At 50.5% G+C, this 13456-nt stretch overlaps 1 protein-coding gene across 1 annotated transcript in view; it reads left to right on the top strand.

Moving 5' to 3' along the window:
* Window positions 1-2337: 2337 nt before the first annotated feature.
* Window positions 2338-13456, top strand: part of aatf (apoptosis antagonizing transcription factor) — a 104951-nt gene continuing 93832 nt past the window's right edge. The window contains exon 1 of the mRNA XM_078224913.1: window positions 2338-2480. Coding sequence (XP_078081039.1) covers window positions 2396-2480 — 85 coding nt within the window. The 5' untranslated portion in view covers window positions 2338-2395. The remainder of the gene's footprint in view (window positions 2481-13456) is intronic.

The following is a 13456-nucleotide window of genomic DNA, read 5'->3' as shown; positions in this document are numbered from 1 at the left end:
TTTAACGTAATGAAAATCAAACACCGTGTTAGGAAAGACTTTCACTAATAACCACCTCATAGGGGTCCGGTCCATTTCACTTCTTTTTCGGACGCCAGATTCTACTGTTTTACTTTATTGTAATCGTTTATACACTTGAATTGCAAAGTGTTCTTCAACCCTCCCGGATACAATTTTGACACAAGGGATTTTAAAAAATTTCCTGTTGTAAGGTCACACACCCATAGAGCACATATTGCTTTTGCCTCCGTGTATCGTAAATATAGAATCCCTACAGTACAGAAGGAGGCCATTCGGTCCATCGAGCCTGCACCGACAACAATTCCATCCTATCCATGTAACTCCACAGTTACCCTGCTAATCCCCCGAAACTAGTGTCAATTTAGCATAGCCAATCAACCTAACCCGCATATCTTTGGTCTTATATTTTAAAAGAATCCCATTGTATTTTGCACATCTTCCACGCAGTACCCATTAGGAAGCTGAATTTATATTTTCCGAGTCGAGTACGACGAAATTATTACATTTAAAACAATTTTATTAAAATAAATTAATATAAATCCGACTGGTTAATCAAAACGTCCGTTAAAATAATTAAATGTAACGTTCAAAGATACGACAATAGATTTTGAAACACTTATTCGCCGTTTACGAATATTTTAATAACCGAACCATAGTATCATGGTTCGAGCAGTATTTGATGAGTTATGATGCGAATAATGCGAAACAAATACGACATGTTTGTTTCATTTTCACTATATGCATCACACGTATGAATTGAAATAATGGTTAATATTTTCATTAACCTAATTCTACTGTACTTCCACAGCGGATCTTTCTCTACACCCTATTTCTAACTGCAACAAGAACAGCTTCTTCCCTGCTCCCGTCAGACTTTTGAATGGATTTACCTTGCATTAAGTTGATCTTTCTCTACCCCCTAGCTATGACTGTAACACTGCATTCTACACTCTCTCCTTTCCTACTCTAGGAACGGTATACTTTGTATGGAAAGCAAGAAACAACACTTTTCACTGTAGGCTAATACATATGACAATAATAAATCAAATCAAAAACACTATATTCTGCACCCTCTCCTTTCCTTCTCCCCTATATACTCTACGAAGGTATGTTAAGTGTGCAAGAAACAATACTTTCACTTTTTCCAATACATCTGATAATAATAAATCAAATCAAAATGAAACAGCCATTAACTATTAAATAAAGTCTCCTTGGTTGTCGATAGGACAAGGTTCTCAACCTTAGGAAAACTCACAGAAAAATAAGAGTGAAATGATTGCCTATCAGTTTTATTCAGACCCTAAGCAGGTTTAGGCTGCTGTATTTTATAGGAATAAGGGATTTTTGAATATGTTAAAACTGTCAGTGCAATAGAATTGGGGAAAAAATGAATATCCTGCAGAACTTTTCTATAATGATTTTTTTTATTCATTCGTGGGACATAGGTGTTGCTGGCCAATATTTATTGTGTTTACCCCAGTCCAACGCCAGCATCTCCACAACATTTATTGCCCATCCCTAGTTGCCCTTGGAGGACAATTGAGAGTCAACCACATTACTGTGGCTCTGGAGTCACAATTAGGCCAGACCAGGTAGGGTTGGCAGATTTCCTTCCCTAAAGGACATTAGTGAACCAGGTGTTTTTTTTTCTGAAAATTGTTTTATGGTCACCAGCAGATTCTTAATTCCAGATATTTTTTATTGAATTCAAATTCCACCATCTGTCACGGCGGGATTCAAACCCGGATCCCCCCAAAACATTAATGAGTTATCAGCACAATTATGCAGTTTCTTATTCTGCTGCCTCATAGCGCCAGGGACCGAGGTTTGATCCCCGGCTTGGATCACTGTCTGTGCGGAGTCTGCATGTTCATCCCATATCTGCATGGGTTTCCTTTGGGTGCTCTGGTTTCATCCCATAAGTCTGAAAGGTGTGCTGGTTAGGTGGATTGGCCATGCTAAATTGCCCCTTAGTGTCCCAAGATGTGTAAGTTAGGGGGATTAGCCTCCCATTCATGAGTGCATGAAATGTGCCTTGACATGTTCGAAAGACATGCTGGTTAGGTGCATTAACCTTGCTTAAAAATTCTCCCTCAGTGTACCCGAACAGGCGCCGGAATGTGGCGACCGGGAGATTTTCACAGGAACTTCAATGCGGTGTTAATGTACTTGTGACACTAATAAATAAACTTTAAGCTTAGGAGAGTGGAAGAAAAGAAGACATATTTCAGAAGAAGGTTATTGCAGCAAGGAAGGAACAAGCTGAACACTGAAAGTAGATGGGAGGTGATGATGAGCCCTGTGTGTGAGAGGCAGGGTGGGGGAAGGGGACCGGAAGTCCGCCTTGTAACCGGAAGTGCGAGCTGGAGGCAAGATGGCGGCGTCCATATCGAAGCAGCTGGAGGATTTGCTGAACCCTTTGCCCACGTTCCAGGACCCGGAGGACGAGCAGGATGAAGGTAACCGTGCTCGCGGTCGGTTCGTGGCTGGAGGAGAGGAGATTGGTCGCCCGTGGGTCGCGATAAGCAGATGTTTTCGAAGCCGGCGTGTGAGCGAGGGTCTGGCGGCGGGCGGTTGCTATGAGTGAGCGCTCAAGGCCCTGACTCCTTCGAGCAGTCACAGCGGGATCTGGGCATAAACAGCCCGGCTCTGGCTCACAGCTGGAGCTTTTAAATGTTTTCGCCAACAAGAGTCTTGAATAATCCCCAATTCCTGGAAAATACAGCAGCCTACAACACAAACAGAAAATGCTGGAGCATCTCAGTAGATCTGACAGCATCTATGGGGAGAGAATAGAGCCAACGTTTCGAGTCTAGATGACTCTTCGTCAGAGGTGGAATCTGTTTAAGGTCCGAATAAAATTGATGGGCAATCATTTCAGTCCTATTTTTGTCACTCTTGTGAGTTTTCCTGATAACCTTGACAATCAAGGAGACTTTATACTTAACAGCTGGGTTTGGAGTCCTTTGGTTTTGTTGGTTTTAAATGCACAGTGCAGTCCATCTCCCGCGCCATGGCCTTCACCCCCTCCCCTCTCTCCCAGGACAAGGATACAGTCCCCCTTGTTCTCACATTTCACCCCGCCAGCCATCGCATGCAAAGCATAATCCTCTGCCATTTTCGCCAACTCCAGCGTGATGCCACCACCAAACACATCTTCCCTTCACTTCCTCTGTCAGCATTCCGCAGAGACTGTTCCCTCCGGGATAACCTAGTCTATACCCAACACCTCTCCTGTCACTCTTGGCACCTTCCCATGCAATCGCAGAAGGTGTAACACCTGTCCCTTGCTTCTATGCTCACCATGCAAGGTCCAAAACATTCATTCCAGGTTAAGCAGCGTTTCACTTGCGCCTCTTTCAATTTGGTCCATTGCATTCGCTGCTCCCAATGTGGTCTCCACTATATCGGAGAGACCAAGCGTAGACTGGGTGATCGCTTTACTGAGCACGTTTGGTCTGTGCGCAATCAGGACCCTGGCCTTCCGGTTGCTTGCTATTTTAACACATGATCCTGCTCCCATGCCCACATGTCTGTCCTTGGCTTGCTGAAATGTTGTAGTGAAGCTCAACACAACCAGGAGGAACAGCATCTCATCTTCCAGCTAGGCACGTTACAGCCTTCCGGTCTCAACATTGAATTCAACATCTTCAGATGATTTGGTCTACCCCACCTCGGCCCCCTTTGTTTTCATTCTATTTTTTTTTCTTGTCCACCCCTCCCCCCCCCACACCTCCCCCACTCATCCCCCCTCCCCCCCCCACTTCATCCCCCCCCCCCCCACTCAACCCCCTCCCCCCCCCCACTTCATCCCCCCTCCCCCCCCCACTTCATCCCCCCTCCCCCCCCCCCCACTTCATCCCCCCTCCCCCCCCACTTCATCTCCCCTCCCCCCCCACTTCATCCCCCCTCCCCCCCCCACTTCATCCCCCCTCCCCCCCCCACTTCATCCCCCTCCCCCCCCCCACCATCCCCCTCCTCCCCCCCACTTCATCCCCCCTCCCCCCCACTTCATCCCCCCTCCCCCCCACTTCATCCCCCCTCCCCCCCACTTCATCCCCCTCCCCCCCCACTTCATCCCCCCTCCCCCCCCACTTCGTCCCCCCTCCCCCCACTTCATCCCCCCTCCCCCCCCCACTTCATCCCCCCTCCCCCCCCCCCACTTCATCCCCCCTCCCCCCCCCCACTTCATCCCCCCTCCCCCCCCCACTTCATCCCCCCTCCCCCCCCCACTTCATCCCCCTCCCCCCCCACTTCATCCCCCCTCCCCCCCCACTTCATCCCCCCTCCCCCCCCACTTCATCCCCCCCTCCCCCCCCACTTCATCCCCCCTCCCCCCCCACTTCGTCCCCCCTCCCCCCACTTCGTCCCCCTCCCCCCCCCACTTCGTCCCCCCTCCCCCCCCCACTTCATCCCCCCTCCCCCCCCACTTCGTCCCCCCTCCCCCCCCCCACTTCGTCCCCCCTCCCCCCCCCACTTCGTCCCCCCTCCCCCCCCACTTCGTCCCCCCTCCCCCCCCCACTTCGTCCCCCCTCCCCCCCCCACTTCGTCCCCACTCCCCCCCCCACTTCGTCCCCCCTCCCCCCCCACTTCGTCCCCCCTCCCCCCCCCACTTCGTCCCCCCTCCCCCCCCCACTTCGTCCCCCCTCCCCCCCCACTTCGTCCCCCCTCCCCCCCCCACTTCGTCCCCCCTCCCCCCCCCACTTCGTCCCCCCTCCCCCCCCCACTTCGTCCCCCCCTCCCCCCCCCACTTCGTCCCCCCTCCCCCCCCCACTTCGTCCCCCCTCCCCCCCCCCCACTTCGTCCCCCCTCCCCCCCCACTTCGTCCCCCTCCCCCCCCACTTCGTCCCCCCCTCCCCCCCCACTTCGTCCCCCTCCCCCCCCCACTTCGTCCCCACTCCCCCCCCCACTTCGTCCCCCCTCCCCCCCCACTTCGTCCCCCCTCCCCCCCCCACTTCGTCCCCCCTCCCCCCCCACTTCGTCCCCCCTCCCCCCCCACTTCGTCCCTCCCCCCCCCCACTTCGTCCCCCTCCCCCCCCCCACTTCGTCCCCCCTCCCCCCCCCACTTCGTCCCCCTCCCCCCCCACTTCGTCCCCCCTCCCCCCCCACTTCGTCCCCCTCCCCCCCCCACTTCGTCCCCCCTCCCCCCCCACTTCGTCCCCCCTCCCCCCCCCACTTCGTCCCCCCTCCCCCCCACTTCGTCCCCCCTCCCCCCCCCACTTCGTCCCCCCTCCCCCCCACTTCGTCCCCCCTCCCCCCCCCACTTCGTCCCCCCTCCCCCCCCACTTTGTCCCCCCTCCCCCCCCACTTCGTCCCCCTCCCCCCCCACTTCGTCCCCCCTCCCCCCCCACTTCGTCCCCCCTCCCCCACTTCGTCCCCCCTCCCCCCCCCACTTCGTCCCCCCTCCCCCCCCCACTTCGTCCCCCCTCCCCCCCCCACTTCGTCCCCCCTCCCCCCCCCACTTCGTCCCCCCTTCCCCCCCCACTTCGTCCCCCCTCCCCCCCACTTCGTCCCCCCTCCCCCCCCACTTCGTCCCCCCTCCCCCCCCCCACTTCGTCCCCCCTCCCCCCCCACTTCGTCCCCCCTCCCCCCCCACTTCGTCCCCCCTCCCCCCCCACTTCGTCCCCCCTCCCCCCCCACTTCGTCCCCCTCCCCCCCCCACTTCGTCCCCCCTCCCCCCCCCACTTCGTCCCCCCTCCCCCCCACTTCGTCCCCCCTCCCCCCCCCACTTCGTCCCCCCTCCCCCCCCCCCACTTCGTCCCCCCTCCCCCCCCACTTCGTCCCCCCTCCCCCCCCCACTTCGTCCCCCCTCCCCCCCCACTTCGTCCCCCCTCCCCCCCCACTTCGTCCCCCCTCCCCCCCCACTTCGTCCCCCTCCCCCCCACTTCGTACCCCCTCCCCCCCCACTTCGTACCCCCTCCCCCCCCACTTCGTCCCCCCTCCCCCCCCACTTCGTCCCCCCTACCCCCCCCACTTCGTCCCCCCTACCCCCCCACATCGTCCCCCCTCCCCCCCCCACTTCGTCCCCCCTCCCCCCCCCACTTCGTCCCCCCTCCCCCCCCCACTTCGTCCCCCCTCCCCCCCCCACTTCGTCCCCCCTCCCCCCCCCACTTCGTCCCCCCTCCCCCCCCCACTTCGTCCCCCCTCCCCCCCCCACTTCGTCCCCCCTCCCCCCCCCACTTCGTCCCCCCTCCCCCCCCCCACTTCGTCCCCCTCCCCCCCCCACTTCGTCCCCCCTCCTCCCCCCACTTCGTCCCCCCTCCCCCCCCACTTCGTCCCCCCTCCCCCCCCCACTTCGTCCCCCCTCCCCCCCCCACTTCGTCCCCCCTCCCCCCCCACTTCGTCCCCCCTCTCCCCCCCACTTCGTCCCCCCTCCCCCCCCCACTTCGTCCCCCCTCCCCCCCCCACTTCGTCCCCCCTCCCCCCCCCACTTCGTCCCCCCTCCCCCCCCCACTTCGTCCCCCCTCCCCCCCCCACTTCGTCCCCCCTCCCCCCCCCACTTCGTCCCCCCTCCCCCCCCCACTTCGTCCCCCCTCCCCCCCCACTTCGTCCCCCCTCCCCCCCCCACTTCGTCCCCCCTCCCCCCCCCACTTCGTCCCCCCTCCCCCCCCCACTTCGTCCCCCCTCCCCCCCCCACTTCGTCCCCCCTCCCCCCCCACTTCGTCCCCCCTCCCCCCCCCACTTCGTCCCCCCTCCCCCCCCCACTTCGTCCCCCCTCCCCCCCCCACTTCGTCCCCCCTCCCCCCCCCACTTCGTCCCCCCTCCCCCCCCCACTTCGTCCCCCCTCCCCCCCCACTTCGTCCCCCCTCCCCCCCCCACTTCGTCCCCCCTCCCACCCCCACTTCGTCCCCCCTCCCACCCCCACTTCGTCCCCCCTCCCCCCCCACTTCGTCCCCCCTCCCCCCCCCACTTCGTCCCCCCTCTCCCCCCCACTTCGTCCCCCCTCCCCTTACCCTTTCTACCCCCCACTTCACCTTTTCTACATTCTCCCTCTGTTCCATTCTGCCGCGCCATCCGCGCCCCCCCCACAAAATCTCCATCTGTTACAGCTTCTCTGCCATTTGGCCATTCACAACCTTTATTCTCTCTATGGACAGCTATCAGCAATCTTTTCCCCTGGTTTCTATGGCTATGACTCATCTTTCATTTCCTCCTCCAACAGTATAAATACTTCCCACTTTCTATGCCTTTTAGCCTTGACAAAGGGTCATCTGGACTCGAAACGTCAGCTTTTTTCTCACCTAACAGATGCTGCCAGACCTGCTGAGATTTTCCAGAATTTTCTCTTTTGGTTTCAGATTCCAGCATCTGCAGTAATTTGCTTTTATTAAATGCACATTGCCCAGAGTCTGCTTGGGAGTTTTTGGCCCTTTTCAACAGTGGGCAGAGTTTGTGAGTGCTGTCTTAGGAAGGGCCACCCCATCTGCTTCAGGGAGTGTTTATAATACTGCCGTTTACTCTGTCCCATGTACAAGCAGCTAGAATTGAGGATCAGTCTCACCTGGGTTTTTGGGGGGTGGGGGAGTGTCAGATATAGGTGTGGGCATCGCTTCCTCCCTGTGTTAAAACATCACCATTGTGCAAACAGGCCATTTGGCCCAACTAGCCTTTGTTGGTGTTTTATGCTCACCCCACTAGCATCCTTTTATCCTACTTAATTTAAATATTTACTGGAACAATTTGAATTTATTTATTGCCTTTAACGTGGTTTTAAAAAGCTCCAAAGCGCTTCATAAGAAAGCACTGAGCCACATAGAGGATAAAACCCTGAAGCAGATGGTCTTTCAAAACATTTAACTTAAATGGATTTAGCTTCCTGAGTGCTTTGTAATGTAGCAATGTTTGCTGGCGGAAGACCTTGGGTTCATCCAGCTCGCCTCTCCACTTCAACTAATAATGTATGAACAGAAAAAGCTGGAAAATCTCAGCATGTCTGACAGCATCTGTGGAGAGAGAATAGAGTCCATCTCCAGAGATGCTGTCAGACTTGCTGAGATTTTCGAGCAGTTTCTGTTTCAGATTCCAGCATCCGCGCAGTACTTTGCTTTTATAATAATCTATGAATCCAGGTTTGAAGTCAATCCAACCCTCCTCCTCCCAGGATTTTGTTTCTGTTATGACAAATAAAAGTGGTGTGACAATGCAGTTTCCAGGCAATCTCTCTCTGCTCTGGGATCACAGTGCTAGTTCAACATTGCTGTGAAGATAAAATCACACTACAAAAAAAGACTTGGGCCAATTAGACAAACAAATATAGAACAACCCTTTCGACAATGAAAAACTACTACAGCCCTTGCGTCACTTGAGATTGTGACCTCTGATTCTCCCTCACCTATTTAGATCAAATAGACTGTAAACACAAACACAATTTCTCTGTCTTTTAAATCTAGATCAAGTTGCTTCTAAATATATTTTTCTTTTAAGTGTAGCATCCCAGTTGTTTGAGCTTACTTTGGTAATTAAGATACTTCAAACTCTGTGGTCCTCATCTGCACCCTTTCCAAAACCACTCACCATATGAGGAAACCAAAATTGAATGTATATTTTTTTTAAACATAAGCTAAAGGTCTTTATTTCAGGATAAAACTATAGGACATATCTTCTGGTCAATTGTTCCATAAGTACATCCTATTTGCTCCACCTATCGCTTCACAGCATTGTTTGTGCACCTTCCAGATACATGCATTAGACTGTACTTTTCTAAGTTTTACATCATTTGCCAATCATAAGCTTAATTTTCCAGCAGCTCAGTAATGGTGTTCTTTCCCCTGACTTCAAGCCCTCATGCTCGGGGTTTTGAATACTGAAACTGGGGTTGGCATTTCAGAGCTGCATTGTTGGAGGTACCAGTATTTTGAATTAGCATTAAGCAAAGATTATTTCTTAGTTCATGTGAATGTTAAAAAAAATCCTGTCATGTTTTTCAAAGAAAAGTATGGGAATTTTCCTCCAGTCCAACATTTACCCTTCATCCAATATAAGCAAAACAGGTTAATGGTCATTATTCTCAGTGCTGCTTGTAGAGCCTTGCTGTGCACAAATTGGCTTTTGCATTTGCATCTGTAACAGCATCGACTATACATCCCAAAAAATATTGGTAGGAAAGTATTTTGGGGTACCTTGACAGTGTTAACAATTCTATATCAATGTTAGTGTTTTTTCTCTATGTCACCTACGTTTTGTTGCCAGTGTTCTTGCTCATGACAAGTCCATTTCACCCATCATCCCTGTGCTAACTAATCTACATTGGCTCCAATTCGAAAAATGCCTTGAATTTCCTCCATGCCTCACCGATCCCTTTCCCCTCCATCTCTCAATCCTCTGAAATATCTGCATTTTATTTCTGACCTCTTTATCATCTCCAATTTTAATTGCTCACCATTAATGGTCATGACTTCAGACTCCGGAATTCTCTCTCAACCTCTCCATCTCTCTTCCTTGAAGACACTCCTTTAAACCAACCTCTTTCACCTAACCTTTGGCCGTCTGCCTTAATATTTGCTTTGGTATCCAATCTTGCTTTATAACTCTATGGGCGGCACGGTGGCACAGTGGTTAGCACTGCTGCATCACAACATCAGGGACCCAGATTCAATTCCGACCTCGGGTCACTGTCTGTGTGGAGTTTGCACTTTCTCCCCGTGTCTGCGTGGGTTTCCTCCAGGTGCCCTGATTTCCTTGTCTGTGTGGAGTTTGCACTTTCTCCCCGTGTCTGCGTGGGTTTCCTCCAGGTGCCCTGATTTCCTCCCAGAGTCCAAAGATGTGCGAGTTAGGTTGATTGGCTATGCCCCCTAGTGTCAGGGGGATTAACAGGGTAAATGTGTAGGGTGACAGGAATAGGGCCTGGATGGGATTGTGGTTGGTACAGACGCGATGGGCCAAATGGCCTCCTTCTGTACTGTAGGGATTCTATGATTCAACTCTGCTGTGATGTATCTTGAGATGTCTAATTGCATTAACGGTGCTATGTAATTACAAGTTGTGTCACCCATGGCTCAGCAGGTAGTACTCTCGCCTCAGAATCATAAGGTGCTGGGTTCAAGATCCACTCCAGATGTAGTTCTGAAAGACTGCTGCATTATCATTGGTGTTGTCTTTCAGATGACGTGTCATAGAGTAATAGAATGACTAGAACACAAAGTGACCATTTGGCTCATTGTGTCTGCGATGATTCTCTGAAGGAGCAGTTCACCCTGTTCCACTTTCCCACCTTCTCCCTGTAGCCCTACATATTTTCCTTTTCAGATAATAATCCAACTCCCTCTTGAGTGTCCTGGTTGAACCCGTATGCAGCAGGCTCCCAGGCAGTGCCTTCCAGATCCTGGCCACTCGCTGCATAACAGCTTTTCCTCATGTTACCATTGCTTCTTTCGCCATTACTGTAAATCTGTGCCCTCTAGTTCTTAATCCTTCCGCCGTGGGAACAGATTTCCCAGCAACTCTGCCCAGATTCCCCTCAGGCATGAACTGCTCCATCAAGTCTCCTCTCAACTGTCTGTCTCCAGGAGAACAGCCACAGCTTCTCTAACCCATCCACAGAACTGAAATTCCACATTGCTTGTACTACTCTCATGAATCTTTTCTGCAACCACCTTAATGTTTTCACATCTTCCCTCAAGTGTGCTGCCCAGAACTAGAAACCATATTGCAATTGAGGTCAAAACCAGTGTTAGATTTATCAGAGCTTCATTACTCCCCTATTTATAAAGCCCAAGATCTCGCGTTCTTCATTAACCACTTTCTCAACCTGCCCTGCCACCTTCAGCGATTTCCTCAGATTATACCCTAGGTCCCTCTGCTCCTGGACCCACTTTAAAATTGTACCCTTTTATCTTGTATTGCCTCTCCTCTGACCAAAATGTCCCACTTCACATTTCTCTGCATTAAATCTCACCTACCACATGTCTGCCCATTCTACCAATTTGTCCATAGCCTTGAAGTTCTATCCTACCCTCACATTTCAGGTGTTAAACCAGGGGCCCACTGCCTACTTGGCTGCACAAGACCCCATACATTATTTTGAAGAAGAGCAGGGGTTTATCCCCACTGACCAAGCCTCAGCATTACAAAAGACAGATTATGTGGTCATTATCACATTGCTATTTGAGAGAGGTTGCTGTACAAATTGGTTGCATGTTTCTTATATTACAACAGTGACTACACTTCCAAAAGTACTTCATTGACGGCAAAACCCCTTGAGTCATTAGGTGGCTGTGAAGAGCACTTTATAAATGCAAGTCTTTTTTTCCCTTTTTAATTAGAATTAAATGATTCTTTCTTCAAACAGCTTTCCAGCTTCTCAGCATCAGTTGACCTGTAGTTGATTTAATCTTGTGTGGTTTTCTGCACTGAAGTTGGAACTGTATTGTGGTACAAATGCTAGACTTGTTTGCAGCTAAAACCTAACAGATGTGAAATCATACAATTATTTTAATGTATATTCGACACACTCATTTCCGGATTTTATATTTATAAATGTGGAGATGCATGCTGTTAATTTGCATGGATGGCAAAAATGCTGGCCCAGCAGGTGACACCCGCATCCCATTAAAGGATTTTTAGAAGTTTTATTTCAGTGGTTTTTGTTTACATGAAGTTCAGTTTTGGGGCTTTGCCTACATTCAACTGTAAAAGTGGAAAATAAATATTTGCATGTGTATAAAGCCGTCACATCTATGGGATGTCCAGAGTGCTTCAGTCTCTGAATTACTTTTAATATAGTTACTGTTATAGTGTGGGGAAACATTTAACAAATTTATACAAAATAAGGTCCCACAAATAGCAATGAGAAAAACTTAACAGTGTTAGTTGTGTTGATTGATTTGATTTATTATTGTCACATGTATTAGCATACAGTGAAAAGTATTATTTCTTGTGCACTATACAGACAAAGCATACCGTCCATAGAGAAGGAAACGAGAGAGGGCATAGGGTAGTGTTACAGTCATAGCTAGGGTGTAGAGAAAGAGCAGCTTAATGCAAGGTAGGCCCATTCATAAGCCTGATGGCAGCAGGGAAGAAGCTGTTCTTGAGTCGGTTGGTACTCGACCTCAGACTTTTGTATCTTTTTCCTGACGGAAGAGAGAATGTCCGGGGTGCTTGGGGTCCTTAATTATGCTGGCTGCTTCTCTGAGGCAGTGGGAAGTGTAGACAGAGTCAATGGGTAAGAGGCTGGTTTGTGTGATGCATTGGGCTACATTCACGACCTTTTATAGTTTCTTGCGGTTTTGGGCAGAGCAGGAGCCATACCAAGCTGTGATACAACCAGAAAGAATGCTTTCTATGGTGCATCTGTAAAAGTTGGTGAGAGTCGTAGCTGACATGCCAAATTTCCTTGAGAGTAAGTAATCAGATGGGGTGCTGAGGCAACCTGGCTTTTCTTCAAATTGTGCTAGAACATCTCTCATTTCCATTTAGAAGGGCAGTTGTAACCTTGGTTCAATGTGCCATTGAGAAACGACATCCAGTGTTACACTCTTTCAGCTTTGCGCTGGAGTGTCAGCCAAGGTTCTGAAAAACAAACTCTTTCAGATGGGCCAGAGCTTCAGCTTTTTGTACACTGAGCTCTGTGAATCACTGACACACTCGAGTATCATCTTGCTTCAAAGCTTTTCCCAATTAAATCTGAAAAAGAGTTAAAGTGGGAAGTCAATATCTGCTTGGTATTAAGACCACGTACTTGCATTTATTTTATAATATTTACAGTTCCAGTGAATCACAGCTAAAAATTAAACCAGCTTCAATACATTATGAAAATATAGGGCAATTGGGGCTGTGCCAGGTCATAATTCCTAACTGTAATTTCCACTAATGTGATTTTCATGATGGTGGACCCAATTCTCTAGAGGGATTTGGAAGGCACTTTCAATAAAGAGATGGGAGGCACTAAAGTGCTCTCTGTGCTAACAATAATGCTGACAAAATGTAATAAATGGAATTTTTATTCTTCCATAAACACAATATTTAATTGCAAGCCTTTTGAGTATTAAATTAATCCTAATCGCAACTCATTTTCACCTGTGCTCGTCAGTTTCTCACATTTTCATATTTAACAGCTTGGCATTAAGTGTTTTCCATATGTTATTTCACCTTGATCTGTCCCCTGTTGGTGATACATATGCACAATTCTGGTGGTAGGCTGGGATAGTCAGGGTGTGTTTTGTGATCTAATATATGTCTGCTGCTTCATTTTAGTGACTTGTGAAACAGTACAAAATAACCAATAGAAGGTAGTTCAGATGACAAAAAGCTCCTTGCTCTTCCATTCACAGCTTTCCTGGTCCAACATTGTTCTTATTGCTTGAGCTGTTGAAGCCTTTCACTATTTTTCATTTTCTTCTCGCCTCAATTTTTAAAGCTTATTATCTTCAGGCTTCATAATTTTAATAAAAGCAAATGACTGCGGATGCTGGAATCTGAAACCAAAAGAGAAAAT

The sequence above is a fragment of the Mustelus asterias genome, chromosome 12 (assembly GCF_964213995.1).
Source record: "Mustelus asterias chromosome 12, sMusAst1.hap1.1, whole genome shotgun sequence".
Lineage (NCBI taxonomy): Eukaryota > Metazoa > Chordata > Chondrichthyes > Carcharhiniformes > Triakidae > Mustelus > Mustelus asterias.
This window is presented reverse-complemented; position numbering and strand designations above follow the sequence as displayed.